This window comes from Castor canadensis, chromosome 13, assembly GCF_047511655.1.
Source record: "Castor canadensis chromosome 13, mCasCan1.hap1v2, whole genome shotgun sequence".
Taxonomy (NCBI): Eukaryota; Metazoa; Chordata; class Mammalia; order Rodentia; family Castoridae; genus Castor; species Castor canadensis.
The window spans coordinates 64,985,400-65,008,343 of record NC_133398.1 but is presented as its reverse complement, the minus strand read 5'-3'; the positions used below and the strand labels follow the sequence as shown (position 1 = coordinate 65,008,343).

The 22,944-nt window shown below is 37.1% G+C and overlaps 1 protein-coding gene across 1 annotated transcript; it reads left to right on the top strand.

Moving 5' to 3' along the window:
- The first annotated feature begins 14,046 nt into the window (after positions 1 to 14,046).
- Positions 14,047 to 14,748, top strand: Tpd52l3 (TPD52 like 3). The gene has a single exon (XM_020159384.1). The coding sequence runs from the start codon at positions 14,047 to 14,049 to the stop codon at positions 14,746 to 14,748; it is 702 nt and encodes a 233-aa protein (XP_020014973.1).
- Positions 14,749 to 22,944: the final 8,196 nt, after the last annotated feature.

Sequence of the window (22,944 nt, the reverse complement as noted above, 5' to 3'; positions counted from 1 at the left end):
ATGGAAAGAATTTTCACCAGAAGAAGCACCTTCCTCACACTGACCTGAAGCAACTTGGAGGCTCTCTAAGTAACTATTCTTTATATCCCATTTGATTCTATGAAACATCTGTAATAGTTAGCAACCTAACAAGGCCCAGTAGAACAACTCAAGACTGCTTGTTAAAAGATGGAAGGTCAAACACAAGAATTTGGTTCCACATCCTCCAATAAGATCACTAAAATGATAGTAGAAGAACTTACATACTTTTAAGGCATAAACTATAAGAACAAAGAGATCAGAAAAGACACTACCACAAAAATGAAGAAAGTATAAAATAGATGGAAAACTAGGAACATACTTTAAATACTTCAGAAATCTGAATTTAAGCTGTTAGTGGAAAAAGTTAAGAATCAAGACAAATTTCACTGCATAATCATGAAAAAGGTGAAGAGCCTGGCATGGTAGCCCACACCTATAATCCCAGCACTCGGGGAAGCTGAGGCAGTAGGATCATAAATTGAAGGTCAACCAGGGCTACATAGTGAGACCCTGTTGGGGAGAGAAAGGGAGGGGATGAAGAAGGGAGAAGGGAGAGAGGAAAAAGGGAAGGATGGAAGGAAGGAAGGAAGAAAACAAGGAAAGAAGAAAAGAAGGAAGGAGGGCAGGCTCAGGAACTGGAAGCAGTAGGTATCTGTGCAAGTACATTGTGTAAAAGTGGGACGTAAAGCACTGGCTGAAAATTTAGTTAAAGAATTCAACACCCCACAACTCTCCCTCCACTCTAGTCAAGTAACCATAGCAAAGATCACTACAAATTATTAAATGTTTATTCTCAGGAGAGGATAAAACACAGGAGTGAAGCATACCAGGAACAAATGAAAGTAAGGATTTTATACTGAAACATGGAGTTAATGTAACAAAAACAGCAAGATATAGTTTTTTCCCTATGAAACTGGTGAAGACTAATAATAATACTTAGTGTTAAAGAGGATAGGAAAACAAGCTCTCTCAAGTTATCCTAGTAGAAAGTACATTGTTAATTAACATCTTTCTAGAGGTTGTACATACCAAAAATCATAAAAGTGGAACCCAGTCTCTCTGCTTACAGAAATTAGAATAGATATGCAAATATTTCATTACATGAATGTTAATAATAAGCAAAAAGAAAATATGGAAACAACTAAATGGACAAAAATAGGTTGCCTTACCCTTTTGCTTTAGATTGGGTTTGGTGGCAAAAAATGGACAACCTCATTAAAGGGAAGAAGGAGAGAGGTCAGGTACTTATTACTCCTACTCCCATCCTGCTGGGCTCTAGTTTGCCAGTCTATGGTCCTTTACTGAAGATCACATCTTTCAAGGAGTTTCTCTAACCATTTTCTCCTGCACTCATTCAGGCTTAGTCATAGTAATGGCTTCCCTGTTTCTTGGCCTGGCTGCTGCATCATTCCTTCAAACTTTCTACACTATTTCAATTAATTCATTTAAATAAATCATCTATTCCCAGCCAGGATCCTGACCATGAATCAGGTTTCACTGCCATGTTGCAAAACATACGGGTTTACCAAAAATGTACTTGGTCAATTCCCTACTGCAGAGCATTTACACTGTTTCTAATCTTAGTGAGGATTCTGACTTCTGGCTAAAAACCTATGTATGATCTTTCAGGCTTGACCATAGGAAATTAAAGACTGTACCTGGCAGAACTCATGGGAAAACTTGCCCTTCCACAGCATACTTGGTGCCTAGACAATGCACTGCAGTCTCAAACGGGAGTTGTGGTCAAGGACTCAGGTCCCCTGGCCAGCCAGGCTCTTTTGCATATCTGCATTCCCTCACTCAGCCACCTCTTTTTAGAGACCTCTTTCTGGGGACCCTCTTCCAACAGAAGTCTTTCCGAATTCCTTATACTAAGACCTCTTTATAGGCGGAGAGAGGGACACTTTAAGATACTTTTCCCCACTCTGATTCAGTACACTTTATTAGGAGCTCTTTTCCCTTTCCTGTCCTCCAGAACCTGGATTCAAAAAATACAAGAACCCTTAGTTCAGGACTCCACTGGCAGTGAGATAAACTCACATCTGTGCTGATCCACCTGACCTTCACCTGGTACCATTCAATGGGGAAGAAGGGAACATTAGGGTGCCTGTGCTTTCTCTTGATTAGTATCTTATTTATACTATGGCAGTAAGTAATTAAAGACTTGACTATTACTAGGCAGGTAGGCTTTCTCCAACTCAACTTGGCTCTTGGCACTTTTTTTCTTATTACAAACACTGCTACAATAAGTAATCCTGTATATGTACACTATCTCATATGTGAGAGTACGTGCTAAAATAAATTACTAACAGAACAAATGTATAATTTTGATAGGTATTACCTAACTTCTCTCCATAGAGATTACAGCAGTCTGGCTGCCTCCCAGCATTGGATGAGTGACAACACAGAATGCTATTTAATTTTTGCAAATCAGGTTTAAAAAATGCTGTCTAGATATAGGTGTAATTTGCATTCACTTAACAGGAGTGAGGCAAGCATTTAATTATATGTTTAAAAAACAAGGAAGCTTTTTAAATTCTGATACAGAACAATCTCTATGAAATCTTTTAAGTAAAGAAAGCAAGGGGCAAAAATAGTGTAGAATGCTAACATTTGTGCAAAACAGTAGGAAAAATAATGTGCACACAAATCTGTAAATATGTGCACAGAATAGTTTCAGAAGGACACACTGGAAACTGGAAGTCCTGGATCCTTGGGAGAAGGTAAAAGGGTAAAATATATTTCGCCATCAACACTAAAAATAGGCAATTTTAAAAATAAAAGTGATTTTCAAATATTCTTAAATCATTATAAAAGAATGCAAATTTAATGAAAATGTTCATGATAAACTGCTGAGAGAAAATAACAGGTCATAAAACAGAAATGCCAGATATTATCCAAATCTAGTAATCATATTTGCACAGAAAAAAGACTGGTAGGGTATAATCAAAGGCTTTAACAATAATCATCTCTTGGTAGTGGATTTACTAGCTTTTATTTTCCTTTCTGTGCTTTTTTTCCTTCTTTCTAACTTTTCTTCTTTGAAAATGTATTACTTTTAAAGCTAAAAAAAAGTATCAGTTTTAAGAAGCTATTATAAATGGTTGGGGCTGTAGCTCAGTGGCAGAGTGCCTACCTAACAAGCCCAAGGCCCTGGGTTTGAGCCCTAGCACCAGGAAGAAAAAAAAATCTAATGCATATAGCAACCAAAATATAACAAAATAAATAAATTGCCACATAAATAAACATGATAGCCATTATTTTAAATAAAAGAAGACACACAAAAAGAGCACTTATCATATAATTCCATGTATAGGATGCTCAAGAACAGAGAAAATGTATCTATGTTGACAGAGGCAGATAAGCTGCTACTACCTAGATGGGGGGGATGGTTATGATTGGAAAGGGGCTTCAGATACTACTGGGGAGTTAAATTTGAATTCTATTTGTATATCTCTACAAATCTCATTTCTATAACTTGTATATCCAGACGTACTCCTTGTTTTGATATGGAGATAGTTACATTGGGTGTGTACCTATGTACAAGTTCCATGACTTATATGCTCAAGATAAATATTTTAAAGTAAATCTAGAGTATATTCCCACACACATATACACAAATATTATGAGATTATATTGGCCATGTCTCAAGAGACATCCCTTAGACCAGGCAGTGATACAGTAAAAAGAATGGACTCGGGAGTCAAACAGACCTAGGTTTGAATTCCAGTTCTGCCACCTTATTAGCTCTGTGAATTTGAGCAAGTTATCTGACCTCTCTCTGTCTCGGTTTCTTTATCTGTAAAAATGGGATAGTTCTTACCTCATAGGATTACCGTAAGAATCAAATGAAATAATGTATGTGACATGCTTAAAAGTACATGCTGACCATAGAAAGTATTCAGCAAGTTTTTTCTTCTGGCAAGGTAAACACAGAAGTTCTCTTTGTTGATTCAACATATGAGCATGACTATGTACAGACACCCACTTGCACACACATGCACAGATACATATGCAATGTGCAGAGTCTGCAAATGCCTCTATATTACTGTCCGTAGGCCAAAATTACCAAGAAACAAACAAACCAAGGACCCTAAGAGCCAAAATAATACCATTTTCATGAAAAAAATAAGTCAAGCTTCAGACCAAAATATATTAAGATATGCATATTTGGGTTTGCATAAAACATTTTTTGTGATATTTCTAATGAAATTTTCAGAAATCCTAACAGCAAAAGAATATATTTCCATATTCAGAATCACTATTTCACATGATCACTTAGAATTGCAAATAGAAAACTGAAAAAATAATGCATAAAAAAACTGACATACAGATTTGCAAATGCAATTTTCAGAGGTGTTAATATCAACCATTAACTATACAGTGAACAATATTAAATCCTCATGTGTAATACTAATAAATGCTGAAACACACACTGGGATTCTTTTTCTTGGGCCAAAGGGAAGCAGTAATAACATTTTCATAGGTAATTAATGAGAGCTGCACTCCTCGCTAGAGGAACCAAAGCATGTAGGTGGATCAATGGCTAGAAGAGCCAGCATTCTGAAGACAACTTGCAAATTATAAGTGAACAAAATACAAGTTTAACATCTGAAATGTACAAAGTAATAATAAAAATACACAAAGAAGTATCTGTCAAAGAATTCCCATTTGTAGACCATGCAAATTTTAAAGAAAACTATGGTATTTTAGAGAAAATCAAAATTCCAGAAAGCAGTAAGACAAAGCACTCCCCATATTCAAAATTTAAAGCCCAATTTGTTTGCAATATAAATATTTTTCATCATTAAACATGAATAGCTCCATTTTCTAATGTAAGGAGAGCCAGGGAGATATATTTAATAGAAAATTCCTTAATTATTCTACAAGACACTTGGCCAGCATTCCTCAAAATCGTCAAGGACATCAAAAATAAGGGAAGTCTGAAAGACTGTCACAAACTAGAGGAGGCTAAGGAAACACTAAGACTAAATGTAACGTGGTATCGCTGATGGGATCCTGGAATAGAAAAAGACATGAGGGAATAACAAGTGAAATCCAAATTTTGGAATTTAGTTAATAGTAACATACTAATGTTGGTTCCTTCATTGTGACAAATGTACAATGACATTAGTTGAGAGGGTATTAGAGTTCTCTGTACAACCTTTAAGCTTTTGTGTAAACCTAAAACTATTCCAAAATAAAAAGGTTATTTTTATAAAAGCATGTAGCCAATTAATCTAATCTTTACTTCCCATTTCCACCCATCCCTTCAGATATTTCTTGATGAGTTGTTCAACAGATAGCAACCAGTGTAAGAAAAACACAAAGAAGGAAACAAATGAGAGGTTTTATTTTCCATGTCAGAGAACTAGCTGTTGGGAAAAAAAATGAGTTTTATCTTAATTACTTTTGGAGAAAGTCCTTGAATCTAGCTAAAATTCCTGAAACCAAATGAAAACAATATGTAATTCATCCATCTCTTTTTTACCACCAAGGGTGTAATTTATGCCCTGACCCTAATCAAAGGGATTTGAAAAGTTAGGGACTGACAACTCTAAGTGGTATTTCCAAGGTTCCTGTCCATTACCATTACAACGATGTAAAACTGACTATTACACAGTCTTTCCAGGCACCAAGGACAACTCTGGGGTTTTATTCCTTAAGAGATTTGACATTATGGAAAGCCAACTCTAACTAAACCCTGAGATGATGGCAGGCAGCTCTGCTAGCTCAAGGAAAAGCCCCAAACTAGAATGTTGTAGAGGAAGGCTTCCCTACCCATGAGACATCTGAAAGGTGGGCAAGAATTGGGCAGGAAATGAGCTTTCCAAGCAGAGAACATAACATGAGCTTGAGGTAAGAGAGTATAGTGAACTTGGAGTTTGCAAAAGTCGGTAATTTCATGTGAATGATGGGAAGTGGTGAAAAATAAGGCTAGAGAAGTAATACTTCAAACATGTTTCAGGATGTATTTTAGGAAGAGGAAGTTCAATGTGAACAAATAAAAAATCACATATGAAAACATTAAGTATAGTATAGGAGTAGACTTTAAACACACCTGAAGCTTAGAGCTGGAGGTTTCAGCAGAGAAACTTACCTTTGAGTCACCCAATGCTGCAGAGTAAGCTTCCATTGATGATGAAATGCATAAATACATTGTGGTTTAGGCACACCATGAAATACTACACATCAGTGAAAATGAATAAATTATATCAATACTATCAAGATAGATAAATATTAAAAGCAATAGGCAAGTCTCAGAAAATACATAAGGTATGATTTACTTAATATAAAGTTCAAAATCAGACAAAATTAAATAATACATTGTTTATTGGTAGCTAGTTGGCAAAATCTTATAAAGAAAAAGAGGAATGATGGTAAGGGTGAATTTAACTATGATATAAGACCTTTTGATCAGGATACCAAACTTCAAACTATATTACAAAGCAATAACAATAAAAACAGCATGGTACTGGCACAAAAACAGACATGAAGACCAGTGGAACTGAATAGAGGACCCAGATATGAAGCCACACAACTATAACCAACTTGTCTTTGACAAAGGAGCTAAAAATATACAATGGAGAAAAGACAGCCTCTTCAACAAAAACTACTGGGAAAATTGGTTAGCAGTCTGCAAAAAACTGAAACTAGATCCATGTATATCACCCTATACCAATATTAACTCAAAATGGATTAAAGATCTTAATATCAGACCCTAAACTCTAAAGTTGATACAGGAAAGAGTAGGAAATATTCTGGAATTAGTAGGTATAGGTAAGAATTTTCTCAATGGAACCCCAGCAGCACAGCAACTAAGAGATAGCATAGATAAATGGGACTTCATAAAAATAAAAAGCTTCTGCTCAACAAAAGAAATGGTCTCTAAACTGAAGAGAACACCCACAGAGTGGGAGAAAATATTTGCCAGCTACACATCAGACAAAAGACTGATAACCAGAACATATAGGAAACTTCAAAAACTAAATTCTCCCAAAGCTAATGAACCAATAAAGAAATGGGCAAGTGAACTAAACAGAATTTTCTCAAATGAAGAAATTCAAATGGCCAAATAACACATGAAAAAATGCTCACCAACTCTAGCAATAAAGGAAATGCAAATTAAAACCACACTAAGATTCCATCTCACCCCTGTTAGAATAGCCATCATTAGCAACACCATCAACAACAGATGTTGGCAAGGATGCGGGGAAAAAGGAACCCTCTTACACTGCTGCTGGGAATGTAAACTTGTACAATCATTCTGGAAAAAAATCTGGAGGCTACTTAAAAAGCTAAACATTGATCTACCATATGATCCAGCAATACCACTCTTGGGGATACACCCAAAAGACTGTGACACAGATTACTACAGAGGCACCTGCACACCCATGTTTATTGCAGCACTATTCACAATAGCCAAGTTATGGAAACAGCCAAGATGCCCTACTACTGATGAATGGATCAAGAAAATGTGGTATCTACACACAATGGAATTTTATGCAGCCATGAAGAAGAATGAAATGTTATCATTCGTTGGTAAATGGATGGAACTGGAGAACATCATACTGAGTGAGGTTAGCCTGGCCCAAAAGACCAAAAATCATATGTTCTCCCTCATATGTGGACATTAGATCAAGGGCAAACACAACAAGGTGATTGGACTTTGATCACAAGATAAAAGCGAGAGCACACAAGGGAGATATGAGGATAGGTAAGACACCTAAAAAACTAGATAGCATTTGTTGCCCTCAATGCAGACAAACTAAAGCAGATACCTTAAAAGCAACTGAGGCCAATAGGAGAAGGGGACCAGGAACTAGAGAAAAGGTTAGATCAAGAAGAATTAACCTAGAAAGTAACACACATGCACAGGAAATCAATGTGAGTCAACTCCCTGTATAGCTATCCTTATCTCAACTAGCAAAAACCCTTGTTCCTCCTTATTATTGCTTATACTCTCTCTTCAACAAAATTAGAGATAAGGGCAAAATAGTTTCTGCCGGGTATTGAGGGGGTGGGGGGAGAGGGAGGGGGCAGGATGGGTGGTAAGGGAGGGGGTGGGGGGCAGGGGGGAGAAATGACCCAAACGTTGTATGCATATATGAATATAAAAAAAAAAGACCTTTTGTAAATGTCACATGGTACCCAACCAGTACAATAATATGATAATTAAAAAGGGAAAAATAAATCAGAAGTGAAAAGTAAAAAAAAAAAAAAGAAAGAAAGAAAGAAAGAGAAGAATGGCTAATCCAAAATTTAGAGTAGGGATTAACTAGAGGGAAAGAAAAAAATAGGAAATGTAGAGAATTTTAACACTGAAAATGTAGTATTTCTTAGATGAATGGCAGATAAATACTTATAATTTTCAAAGATACTTACATTTTGTAAATATGATACATTTCAGTTTTTAAGAAGTTTAAAAATAAATTTTATTTTTAAAAAAACCTAACCAGTTCTAGTTTTGGAGATTAATATCCCAAGTTTGCCACTGAATAACTATGTAATTGTACTATATGCATCTCCGTTTCCTAGAATGCAAAAATGGGGAAATTAGTCTCACAGAGATTAACAGTGTTTGTTTGTTTGTTTTTGTAGTGCTGGGTGTCAAACTCAGGGCATGAATTCTAAGAATATACTCTTCCACTGAGCTAAATTCTCAGTCCTACTAGTAGTTCTATTCCTACCTCTCAAGAATATTCCAAAGATTAAATGAAATAGCACATGAAAAGTACTCACAATTCCTGGACATAATAAGTAGGCAATAAACATTAGATGTATCCATTATTTTATTAATACAGCAGATATTTGATAAATGTTAATTCCCCTTTTGTCTTTTCTCTCAGAAAGGGAAGAAGAATGAGTGCAAGTGAAGGTCCATTCTAAATTCCAGTATAAGAATCAAGCAAAGCCATTAATGTTTGTACCTAGCTAAATTACTACTATATTTCTTCAATTCTAAGATATATATTTTGTGGCATTCTAATATTTCTAAAATTGGGATTGCATCTTAAAATCAATATACAACTTAATTTATTTTGTTTTTCCTTCTAGAAAACCTCTTATAAAAACGAAGATGTGTCTTACAATTGGTTGTGTCTCAGAATTGAGGAAATAAAGTAATAATTATGCTGTTGCCATAGTAGGCATGACAGTTTAAGACAAGAATAGCTAAGCTCCTAGGGAGTGTAGTGCAGGCCATAGGTTTTTTTTTACACTACAACAAATCCACTACAATGAACAGAACCTTTAAAATGTGAGCTTTCTATTAATAACCTGACTGTTCTCAGGCCTCTGCAGCCTGTAGATACAAATCAACTACTTTGGCCCCATTTTGCTTCCTTTAACCTTAAGTGACAATTTCAGGACTTCAACACACACATCCCATATCCCACTTATATCTGGGAGTCCTCTATACTCAGATTAACCCTTTTATATGCTTCTTCTCTGTAGAAGACCGCTCTGTACCCAAGCATTTGAAGGACATTTTCCTGCTGCCACTCCTAATCCTGCCCTAGGTCAGAAGGTATATCTCTAGGTACTCAAAATCTATACAGCCTTCATTTAAGTTTTCCTGTTTTTAGAGTCATACATGCAGAAACACAACACTACCTCCTTTAAATAACCTGGGTCCCCTGCAGACATTTTAGCAGCATAGTTTATGCCTCTGCAAGAAATGCATATAATTCCGGAAGAGTGTAGGTTGGGGAACAGGATGATGAGAAGCAAGTGGCAATCTTAATCATTTCACCATCTCCTGCTCCCTTTAAAGGCATCCTTCAGATTTCCAAATCATGACTAGAGAAACATGTCAAGTCCTTGGTTCCTTGGCAAGGGATAGACAACCTATATCCACCACCATGAAATTGATGGAATCTTTTCTGAGTCACAAATCAGCTTTGTCCATTTTCTTCTCTTGGATGACTCCTCACTGTTGTCCCTAAGGCTTAATTTCCATGATGCTATACTTTCCAACAGGTAAAGTTTACAAAACTTCTGGAAAGGAAGGATCTGTTCCCCTTTCTATTCCCACTAAAATGGAAAAAAAATGAGAGTTATTTCCATGTGAATCCACCCTCAATGTCTGCCCCTATTCAAAAGCCAAAGTTCCGAGGCTTCTTTGTCCTATATCCTCAGTACTAAGAGGGAAGTTTCTGATTCAGAGTCTGGGAAAATTCCTAGAACCATAGGCATTTTTATAAGCCATGGAGGAAAAGTCCATTTGCTGGAGCAAACCATTGTTTAGGAAGTTTTGCTAGTCTATGTAGGCCTTTATATACACATTCTTTATGTTTCCAATAAAAAGAATCTTTGCTTTTTAATCCACACAAGTTCCCACATTTTTTTATTATTCCCTTGTTTCCATTCATCCCCCCTATCATTCCCCTTCTTCTACACCTAAGATCTGTTAAAAAAAACTCTACCTCAAAAATCCTTTCCTCCCTTACATATTCACTCATGCAATTGGACACTTTGGGTGAGTAGGATACAGTTGGTTCTTCAGACTCAAATCTAGACTCTCCTGGAAACTTTGCCACAATTTTATGTACGTATCACCAAGAGAAGGAATAATATAGTTAGTAATAAGTTTTAATGTCAATTTAATATACCAATAGTCAGTTATGTTTGGGCTTCAGAAAGGAAAATACTATCTGATAGTATACCTAAATTTTTTTTTAAAAAGCTAATTAGTCCAAGTAGGAAGGTTGCTCAAAGGAAATGCCATCCTGGTACTAAATGAAGATAAACTTAACCACTAAAATATGAAGATTGATAGCAGTAGTTCTTGCAGCTATAAATTGCAGCCAACATTCCTGTTGATGCTGGACAGTATCTATGAGGAGGTAACTCACTACATACATTATTAATGGAGCTGGGCTATGATGTTAAATAGTGTGAAAATAACTTGAAAGTGAAATCACTTGTAATATTCTAGCTTTCCACCAAAAAAAGTCCAACTACCACTTTTCTCCTCTTAATCTTGAACATTCTGACTAGATTATAGCTTCAACTACATGCCTTATTTTCAAGCTCAATTAGATATTTTAACATTTTTCCTGGTACTCAGTAAAATGAACAAAATGGTCATAGTAGTACTTTTGTAATAATAAAAATAACACTTTAAAGAACTCACTATGAAGAAAAAAAAACAAAGAATTCACTTGGTTAAATACAACAGTGCAAATGACCAGGCTGCATGGTAAGCTGTCAGCTCTTTAGAACCAATCTGAATCACCAATGTAGATTATTTTACAAGTCAATATAATCAGAAAGATACATATTGATTATTTATAATAAAAGGAGTCAAATGGTTAGAACTGCTGGCACTGGTATAAATTCCCTAATCATTTTCAGGCTGTATAATCAGTCACCATAATTTCACTCCTTCCATTTACAAACAACCCAGACCTGATAGAGGGTATAGCTCAGATTTTATATTGAAGTTTCAAGAATTTATTTATAAAATATAACATATGCAGGCTTTTAAACATAAAGAGAAAAAAAAATCATTCAATGCTACTTTTACTTTATAAAGGAGTAGTTTAAACCTATCACCCTTACTAGTGAAATAATTCAGAGTTCTTTATTAAAAAATAGGTCAATATCTTCCTTGTTAATAAAGGATAGTAAGCCACCTAGAATTACAAATAATTCTCAACCTCTTTTTTCACAGAATCCTGAATTAAGTTTTTGACTTTTTAGTGCCTAAATAGCCTCAAAAATCTTCAGTTTCAGATGAATAATTTTGTAAGCCTCTCTATGTAATACAGATTATTTAACTGTCTAATGTAGAATGTGAAATTTAAAAACTATGGGATGATAGTTCGGTATTTTATGTCTTAAAGGGATAGCTTATCCAAACAACTGATTAAAATCCCTATAAGATTTCATTTTGCTAGATCAATGTTTTCAAAATATATTGTTTTGTATGTGGTTATGCATAGGCCTAATAAAGTAGATTGTGCTACTTATTTATCTACATTTACTCTGGAAGTCAGAACATTGCCAACTAGAAGGCTCACTTTCAGAGGCTATGTCCTGATTTGGGATCAGGAAACCAAGTCTCTGAAAGAGGTCAACTTGTTATGAGGAAAAACCCATACTTTATCAGAAGGAATTAAAGCTTAAAGGTTTTTTTTTTTTTTTTTTTTTTTTTTTGCAGAACTAGGGTATAAACTCAGGGTCTCACACTTGCTCGATAGGTGCTTTTACTGCTAAAGCCAGCCCTTTTTTGTGTCATGGATATTTTCCAGATATAGTCTGACAAACTAATTGCCCCAGCCTGGCTTCCAACTGCAATCCTCCTGATCTCTGCCTCTTGAGTAGCTAGGATTACATGCGTGAGCCACTAGCATCTGGCAGGATTCATATTTTCAGTTGAAGAGTGAGAAAGCATCTATACAAAAAATAGACAGCAGGTTGGTGGTTAAAACAATCCAAAGGACAATCAAGTGGAAGTTCACATCTGATAATTTGGAATTTCAACTATGAATGAACAATATTACATTCCATGTTATCAAGCCTAATTCGGGAATTTCTGTAACGCTTAATTCTCAGTTTTGAAAGAGAAATTTGGGGTCATAGGCTGGAAGTATTCTTGAAACCATTAGTGTTTGTATAGGCAATTGAGGAAAACTTTACCTTCAGGAATAAAATGGTTTTAAGGGAGTTCTTGCTGCCCTTTTCAGGTGTTTATACATATAAGCAAATCTCCCCATTGGCCTTCATGTTTCCAGTAAGAATAATTTTGATATTTTAATCTAGGAAAGCTCACCCTTCAGATAAGACAACACCAAACACTACTGAGTTGTATGAAAGGGTTATTAAATGTAGACCCAAAGGAAAGCTAAAGTTGGTTTGGATGTAGCCACAGACATGAGTATGGTAAACTGCTGAAATTTGAAGAACATCATATTATGCTCCACAAGATCATGCTTGCAAGGATTACTAGAAAATCAGGAGAATCTATGACTAACTCAAGGACATTTCTTAAGAATGAGCAACCAAACAGCTTAAGTGATACTTGACTGATTCTTCCATTGTATAAATTACAAACTCTGGGTATGATGTGTTGACACTCTGATAGGCCCTATCTAAATAGTTCTACTTTACTGGACAGACCACCTTTCACAACTGATAACTAACTCTGAGCAAGTATGCTTTCAGAAATGTGAATGGCTATAGAGGGGGAAGAAAATGCAACTGCAGTACTGAAAACCCATGCTCTATTTGCATATGCCTTATCTCTTCTTCCCTAAATTCTTCAAGTGCAATAGTCTTTGCTTTTAAGTCTAAGCAGTCTAAGCTTAAATTTGAAGGAAAAAAAAAGTATAGACATGTTCATTTTTCCTCCTTCTCAACCTCTCCCCCCAAATACAATTGTGACTGGTCAGACTTACCATCTGAACCCTGTTGTCCCAGGTCTCTGACACTGCTGATACACTTCAATGAAATCATGGCAGTTACTACTGAGTTCTGTGGAACCTTGAAACGTACTTTACGGGTCATACTGGGAGTTTCTCAGGGCCCCTTTGGAAACCCGAGACCGGAAGGTGAGAAAGGGAAGAAACCCAAGAGTTTTGAACCCCATGACCCATTCAGTGATATTTATTGTATGTACTGGGCTTTTACATAAATTTCTGTTAGCTTCAGGGCTCAAATGATTCTCAAGAGTTTGAAAGACACTGGTGGAAAGAGGTGCCAGATGGCTTGATATGGACACCAGGACTTGTCACTACTGTGGGAGGAAAGTATTTTCCCTCTTCTCAATAACAGCCTCAGCAGTGCCTACCTCACAAAGCGCTTGTGATGCCAAAACGCCTCTGCTACAGTGCATGACTTCCAAGCTGAGAAGAGGGGCCCACGCCTCCAGCCCTTTGGGCCGGAAGTCCCGCCTTCTTGATCTCAACCCCAACGGACATCCAACCCACCACCCGGAAGTGGACACGAGTTTAAGGCTTCCTCTCCTCAAGTCCGGAAGTACATTGACTCACCAGCCAAGCCATCAATTCTGGCCAAGAAATGGAACATTCCTGCTTGGAGTCCCATGCCACAGGACTGGAGTCTGAGCCTGCAGGCCTGAATTTCAACTCTGCCGGCCACGATTTTTTCTCCACAGGCCAAGGATCAGACTCTTTCTGCCAAGAATTGTACCCGGACTCACTTAATGAAGAACTTTCCCTGTCCCTGCCAGATGCCATGACAGAGACTTTGGTGGACACATATGAATATCATCCAACTTCTGAACCAGAAGATCTGACAGAGACGGAGCAAATGGAGCTCAAATCCGAGCTCACTAAATGGGAGACCGAAATCTTAACCCTATGCGATGTGCTGGCAGTCAAAGAGAGACGCTGTGGGGAGCTCAAGAGGAAGTTAGGCCTCGCGACCTTGGTGGGACTGAGGCAGAATCTGTCCAAGAGTTGGCATGACATTCAGAGTTCCAACGCCTACGTGAAGCAGAAGACTTCAACTGCTTTGTCCACCATGGGCTCTGCCATCTGCAGGAAGCTTCAAGACATGAAGAAGTCAGCCACTTTTAGCTCTTTTGAAGGTCTGATGGGGACAATCAAGTTAAGAGCCTCAGGTGGCAGAGAGCTTGATGGTGACTTCATTCCTGCTTCAGCAAGGAGTGGTGATGATTCACTCCAGATTCCAGGAAGTGGGGACGATACTGTTCCAGGTCCTGGAGCGCACCTCCTACCTTTCTCCGAGACAGAATGAGCCCTTTGTTAACCTTGCTTGGCCATCAAAGCAGCAGAAGAACCCCTTCCCTCTTCACATTTGCTGCTCAGCCCCAGAAAAACAAACAACCAAGTCACAATGATAAAGTTAATTCAGGAATTGACAGAGTCCATTTTTGAAAAAAGCACTGCCCATTTGTACATAGATATTTGCTGTTCTTAAATAGAGAACCCAAAGTTTTGAACCTAGTTATTTTACACTAAAGTTTGTAAATTTCTCTATGCTAGGATTCCTTGATTACTTTTAATGGACAGGACAATAGTTCCAGAGCCAAAGCCAAAGAGAGCTAGTCTATTAGAAGACCAAAGTAGATTTCCACTTAGAAATGAGAAAAAGCAATGAAATAATCTGTGCTTTTATTCTCTCCCCATTTCCTTCTTTCCCTAAGTCTCAGAAGGAAATCACCACCTGACCTACGACTTTCACATATGCTATGCAAATGCTGTATCACTGAGCTACTTCCCTAGCCATACAACTTTTATTTCAAAAACCTCATCAAGAAAAGTGTTATCTTCTCTGAGACTTCCCCAAAGAGGAAAAATTAATAGTAGTGAACTAATTGTTACACTAATACTATAAATTTTATAATACTTCATTTTTTTCAAAGCTTACAATTAAAAACAACTTAGTTTCAATTTAGGAGATTACTACTATTTTGGATTCAAAATGAAATTGCAACTTTGTCTTGTACTTTAAATCTTTTTATAGATTAAAGTGAGGGATTTAAAGTGTAACCGCTGTACAGAATGTCTCTTCCACAGAAACATGCCACCTAAAAAGAAGAAAATTGCATCTCTGATCTGCAACAATTCCCAATTATGAATCAGCTCTAACTGAGGGGCTATAGGGAAACAGTACAACCAAAGAAAGAGTATTTGGAGGCATGGCTCAAGTGGTAGAGCAACTGCCTAGCAAGTACAAATCCCTGATTTCAAACCCCAGTACTACTAAAAGAAGGGAAAGGGGAAGAGGAGAAGAGAAGGAGAAGGAGAAGGAACGGAGGAGGAGAAGGAGAAGAAGAAGAAAGAAGGAGGAGGAAGGAGGAAGAAAGAAAGAAAGAAGAAGAATGAAGAAGGAGGAAGAAAGAAAGAAGACCCTGTCTTAAACATCATTTTAAAAAGACTATCAGCGACTTGTAGTGCTGGCTGATGTGCCTTTTAATGAACCTAACTGATTATATTTCACTTCTCTGCTTGACTCCAAGTCTGCCCTTGTTTTTCGTTAATCCCAACTGAGAAGGAAGCATTACCCAACCCTCTGGAGATATCAGGTCAGTAGGAACCTGGTTTGAATTTGTTCATATTTTCTGATATGTAATTTTTATAGGAGCTATATTTTGGGGAGGGTTGGTTTTGGTGGATGATGGGCTCCTTTTCCATTTTCAAAATCCCAGTGCCTGGCAGCTTCTTTCATTCCTCCAATCACCCTATTGGAGACTGAAGTTTGTGTTTTATTGGCTCTCAGCAGACCTTTTGGATACATTTCAATAACATCTCACTGCTTCAAGATAGTCCCTCTAGCCTATGAAAGTGATCTTGTTTTGCTGGTTCTTGAATGCTCCTCCTACATTTCTTTGACTTTCCTACAAGTGAAACTAAATACTGCTAGAAATACAAAACTTTACTTGGTAAACTATAAAGTCACTGATGAGTCCCAACCCTTCACAGAGTCCTAAAAACAAAATTTTTCCTGGATTAAAACAAAATGTACAACTATTTTGCTTGTTTGTTTCTTAATTTGTTATGATTATCAACTAAAAGGATTTTTCTATGCTGGTGAACAAGAGGCAAACCAGCAGCAAGTAAAACGAAAGTAGCCCAGTAAGCTTCAGAAAGGCTTGTGTTATGAACAATCTCAGACTGACATTATCCTAAAATATGCCCTATTTTATTTATTTATGATAATTCTTTTATTTAATAACTCTTAAAAATGTTATAACAGGTTCCTCAATAATTTTTTTTCAGACTGGGTCTTATTCATGTAGCCAGGCTGGCCTCAAACCCATGACCCTCCTTCCTCAGCTTCCCAAGAAGTGGGATTACAGATATGTACCACACCTGGCATCTTCAATAAATTCTAAACTTCACAACAGCAATAAAGCACATATCTACTTTTGTTGGTCCTAGTTTTCCCATGCTTAGAGTAGATAATCAATTAATTCTTACTAAGTTAGTGAAGGAATTACTATCATTTTATATAACAAATCTTGGATCCAAGAGGTTAACAAGATAAACTAGTTGACAGTTTCTCCTGCTTTAAACAAAAAATATTTTGTTTATTCAAAACATTTTGGGTATTCAGACAAATTTAGACCCCTTGTATGTCAGGAGCTGTGCCAGACCATGAAAGCACAGAAGTTAATTAGATATGTTTCATATTCTCTAGAAACACTCAGATTTTCAAATCATCATTGCAATTTACTGCAGCAGGAGCTAAAATAGAGCTATGTGCCAGAGACATAAAAAGTCTTGAGGAAGGTACATTCAGTTCTGCCTTGATAGGTCCGTAAAGACTTCAAAGAGGCTGTCAGATATGGGTACATACTTTTAATCTCAGCACTTGGGAGGCTGAGGCAGGAGGATGGAGAGTTCAAGGCCAGCTTGGGCTCCATAGTCAGACCCTGTCTTAAACAAAAAAAAAGACTTCACAAAGCAGAAAATCTTAGAGGACTTGGCAGACAAACAAGAGTATAGCATTCAAAATGGAATCCAGAGGAACTGAGTCATGAAGGAACTGAGTCATGAAGGAAAATAGCATATTCCAGGAAATACCAATAAGTCATTGAGGCTAGAAAAGGAAGGGAAATGGTAAGAGATGAGTTTGAAAAAACAAAGAGGAGCAAAATCTCAAATTATCGGTCTTCCATGCTGCCTTGAACATTAGTACTTAATGAGTATAGCTGGGAGGGATTGAAGCACTTAAGTAAAAATGTAACTGTCAGATTTGTTTTAGATAGGTTACTCTGGTCACCAGAGAAATAGATTGAGAAATATGTAAGAAGTAGACTCTCCCAGACTTAGGAATCACTGCATGGGAGAGACAGATGAATAAATTTGCAAGATAAGAATGATAATAAAGAAGGAGCTACACATCTATTTCTCTTGATCTTTTTAAAATTAGATTTCAGTTCATCTGTATCAATGGCCATGGGCACCAAATAAAATACCTCCATGAATGTACATTTGGTTCAAAGGTTTCCTCTAGCTTTTCTTTTTGCATTTGTTTCTACCCTTTCCATGTGTTAGTTCTCCTCAATTTTCTACCCTGTTTATCTTCATGATTTAATCACTTCTACTCATCTGGACTTATTTGGATTTTTTAAAACTAGCTTCAATCTATTTAACTTTAACATGGTAACTTCACAGTGTAATTTCCAATAGTTCCTAGACTATGTGTGCACCCAAAAGTGCCCATCACTAAACTGGCTTAACCCCTGAGAACCACAAGTTGGAAAGAATAGTGAATAAAATTTCCCAATGCACTCAGCTTTGGGGGGCTTTCATTACCCATATTGAATGAAAAATTCACCAGAAACTTTTGCTTCTACTTCCTGATCCATCAAAATACTAAATTCCATAGTTGAAAGAATCTATAATTATGAAATGCATGGGTCATAGAGAAGTAGGCAGTGACCACTATCCTAGAACTGTTTAGGTCTCCTGAGAGTGCTAGGTAATGTTTTTGATGGCTTTACTCATCAAGGGTACAATGATGCCATGTGTTGATGCTAAGGAATAGAGTCAGTTGCATCTAGGCTGTGGAATTCCACTTTCTTGCACATGAACTCAAATGCAAGAAAAAAGATGAACTCTATCAAAATTACTGTGGGGAGAGCATTTTTGATATGGTGGTGAAGGAAGCACAACAAATATGTCTCCCTATCTAAACACCAATTTCACCAGAAGAATGAGTCTGATACAATTATTTTGGAACTCTAGAATCTACTATGGGCTTGCAACTTTCAAGGGAAGGCTTGGACCATAATTCTGGTTGATTTCAGTAATTTCAACTTTTAGAACAGTAACAGCTATCCATCCCTGACCTCTCAATTTGTGTCAGGCAGCTGTTCTTGGAGCAACCTGCACACATTCTTATAAGAACCAGAGTTAACAAAAAGGACCCAGTCCTTAAATAATAGACACTTAAGCATTTATAGCTGATTTATGCATCTGATCATAGAGGTACAAATAAAAAAGCAGGTAGTCAATGTTGTTATAATTCCTCCCATTGTTGAAAGTGAAGGGGATTTAAAGAGCCATTGCCCTTTTCCTACCACTTAATTTTTCATTATTTCCATTTTCAGAAGCCAGACAGCAAAAACTACATATATGGCAGAGGTTTAAAAATGACTGTGCACACCCAAGGAAAAGCTCTAACAGACCTCAGAAGACCTTAGGCTTGTAGCTCAGGCTGATCATCACAGAGATAAATTCCAACAATTAAAAAATAAAAGCAATAAACAATTACCACAAAAGAATAAATCTGATTTCCAGAGCTACTTCATTAATAGATTCAAATGTCCAGTTTCTAACAAAAATAAATCATAAGGTATATGAAGAAACAGGAAAGTATAGCCCATTAAAAAATGGCAATAATGCAAAAGAAACTGTCCCTGAAAAAGACCTGATGGCAGATATACGAGAAAAAGATTTTCAAACTGACTTAAAGAGGCTCAAGAAACTGAACAGAGATTGGGGTAAAGTCAGGAACGTGATCTAAGAAAAAAAAATCAACAATGTTATAGAAAACCTAAAATGAAACCAAAAAATCTGGAGCTAAAAATTATAGTAACTGAAATGAAAAGTTGGTTAGAAAATTGAAAGGAAGATATGAGTAGGCAGAAAAAAGAATCAGTGGATCTGAAGAAGGAAAAATGAAAACTACTGAGTCTGAGAGAGAAAAAGTAAATATTGCCTAAGGAGCCTGTAAGATATCATCAAATGTACCAATATATCAATGTGGGAGTTCCAGAGGAAATGAGAGAGAGAAAAAAGAGAAAGACAGTCAGACAGAGACAGAAATGAACAGAAAAATTCACGTGTGGCAATGAAAAGCATGAATATCCAAGAACCTGAACAAACTCTAAATAAGATGAGCTCCAAGAGACTCACATAAAAACATATTATCAGCCAAGTGCCCATGGCCCATACCTGTAACCTTAGCTACTAAGGAAGCAGAGATCAGGAGGATCGTGGTTCAAAGCCAGCTTAGGCACAAGACTCTATTTCAGAAAAAAACCATCACAAAAATAGGCTGGTAGAGTGGCTCAAGGTGTAGACCCTGAATTCATACCCTAATACCAAAAAAAAAAAAGACATTATCAAACTTTTGAAAAACAAAAACAAAGATAGAAACTTGAAAGCAGCAAGAGTGAAGCAACTCATTAAATACAAGGAATCCTCAACAAAATTATCAGAAGATTTCTCATCAGAAACTTTGGAAGCCAAAACTCAAAATATTCAGAGTACAGAAAGAAAGATAAGCTGTCCTCCAAGAATCCTATGCTTGGAAAAATTGTGCTTCAAAAATGAGAGGAAAAGCTGAACTCCTATGGCTCATGTCTATAATCCTAAATAGTTAGGAAGCTGAGATCAGTAGGATCCCAGTTTGAGGCCAGCCTGGGCAAATAGTTTGCGAGACCCCATATCCAAAATAACCAGAGCAAAATGGACTGGAGTTTTGGCTCAAGTAGAGCACTTGTGAAGCCCAGAGTTCAAACCCTAGTCCTACCAAAAAAAAAAAAAAAAGTGTGTGTGCGTATGAAAAGTAAGACATTCCCAGATAAACAAAAACTGAGAAAATTTATTACTATTACACATGCCCTGCAAGAAATGTTCAAGGAAGGGCTGGAGGCATGGCCCCAGTCCTAGAGAACCTGCCTAGCAAATAAAAAGCCCTGAGCTTGAGCCCCAGTACTGTCAAAAAAATAACCTTAACAAAAGATGTAAATAATCTCTACAAGGAAAAGCACAAACCACTGAAGAAAGAAATTGAAGAAGATTACAGAAGATGGAAAGATCTCCCATGATCATGGATTGGCAGAATCAACATAGTAAAAATGGCTATACTACCAAAAGCAACCTACATGTTCAACACAATTCCCATAAAAATCCCAATGACATTCATCACAGAGATTGAAAAATCAACCTTAAAGTTCATTTGGAAACACAAAAGACCACAAACAGTCAAGGCAATACTGAGCAGAAAGAGCAACGCTAAGGTATCACAATACCTGACTTCAAACTATACTACAGAGCCATAGCAATAAAAACAGCATGGTACTGGCACAAAAACTGATATGAAGATCAGTGGAACAGAATAAAGGATCTGAATATGAATTCATGCAGCTACACCCACCTAATTTTGGAAAAGGTGCCAAAAACATATGGTGGAGAAAAGACAGCCTCTTCAACAAATGTTGCTGGAAAAACTGGATAGCTACCTGCAGAAAACTGAAACTAGTTCCATGTTTGTCACACTGTGCAAGTATCAACTCAAAGTGGATTAAGGACCTTAATATCAGACCTGAAACCTTGAAGCTATTACAGGAAAGATTAGGGAATACATTGGCAGTAATAGTCATAGGTATGAACTTCCTCAGTAGAACACAAGTGGCACAGCAACTGAGAGAAAGGATTGACAAATGGGACTACCTGAAATTAAATAGCTTCTGCACAGCAAAAGAAATGGTCTCTAAATTGAAGAGGACACCCACAGAGTGGGAGAAAATATTTGCTACCTATACATCAGACAAGGGACTGATAACAAGAATATACAGGGAGATCAAAAAAACTAAACTCCCCCCAAAATCAATGACCCAATAAAGAACTGAACAGAACTTTTTTGAAGGAAGAAGTCCAAATGGCTAAAAAACACATGGGAAGATGCTCACCATCCCTGGCCATAAAGGAAATGTGAATCAAAACCATTCTAAGATTCTACCTCACTCCTGTTAGAAAAGCTACCATCAAGAACACCACCATCAAGAAATGGCAAGGATGCAGGAGAAAAGGAACCTTCATACACTGCTGGTGGGAATGTAAGCTAGTACAGCCACTATGGAAAACAGTATGGCTGCTTCTCAGAAAACTAGAAGTAGATCTGCCACACAATCCAGCAATACCACTCCTAGGGATATACCCGAAGGAATGTGAGACAGGTTACAACAAAGGCACCTGCACGCCCATGTTTATAGCAGCACTATTCACTATAGCCAAGCTATAGAAGCAGCCAAGGTGTCCACTACTAATGAATGGATTAAGAAAATGTGGTATTTATACACAATGGAATTTTACTCAGCCACAAAGAAGAATGAAATTTTGTCATTCACAGGTAAACAGATGGAGTTGGAGAATATCATCTTAAGTGAAGTTAGGCAGGCTCAGAAGGCCAAAAGTCACATGTCTCCCTCATATGTGGATTGCAGACCTAAAACAAATGCAGTAATATTATGGGACATTGGTCACACTAAGGGGAGACTGTGAAAGGGAGGGATAGGACAAGGGAAGGAAACCAAAAACTTGAATGAAGTTGATGTGCTCACTGCACAGGAATGAAGTTAAAAATTTTAAACTGGCCAGGGCCACCATGGGAAGCAGACTAGGGAGGAGTGAAGAAGACTGGAAGAGGTAAATCAATTGGAGCTGTAATATACATATGCAAAGAAACAACACAAGGAAACTCCCTGTGTAGCTATCTTTATTTCAAACTAGCAAGAACATCATGTCTCTCATTTTATCTTTTATGATTTTTCTTCTACAAAATCAGAGAACAGGAGGGCAGAACAGGTCCAGGGGCACTGGTGGGAGGGGGGGAAGTGGCAGGGAAAGGGCTAGGAGGATGAATATGGTGTAAACAATATATATAAATGCAAAAATGATACCTGTTGAAAATTCCAGGAATCAGGGGAGGGGACAGAGGACAGAGCAGTGGAGAGGGGGAAATTCAAGTATGATATATTATAAGAACATTTGTAAATGCTACAATGTAACCAGACCAAGCCAATAAAAAAGAAAAGAAAAGGTCCATGGAGATTGATAACTGCTACTAATTTGTGTTGCAAAAATTAAAAGCTTTTAATGAATAAAGTAGCTAAGAGACTTTGGAGGGAAAAAAGTTCAATGCAATCCTGCAGAGTGGATCAGAGAACACTAGATAGTAACTAAAAGCCATATG

What these genes read in the sequence shown, in the direction of transcription:
- Tpd52l3 (XM_020159384.1), top strand. Translation starts at nt 14,047, where the DNA reads ATGGAACATTCCTGCTTGGAGTCCCATGCCACAGGACTGGAGTCTGAG.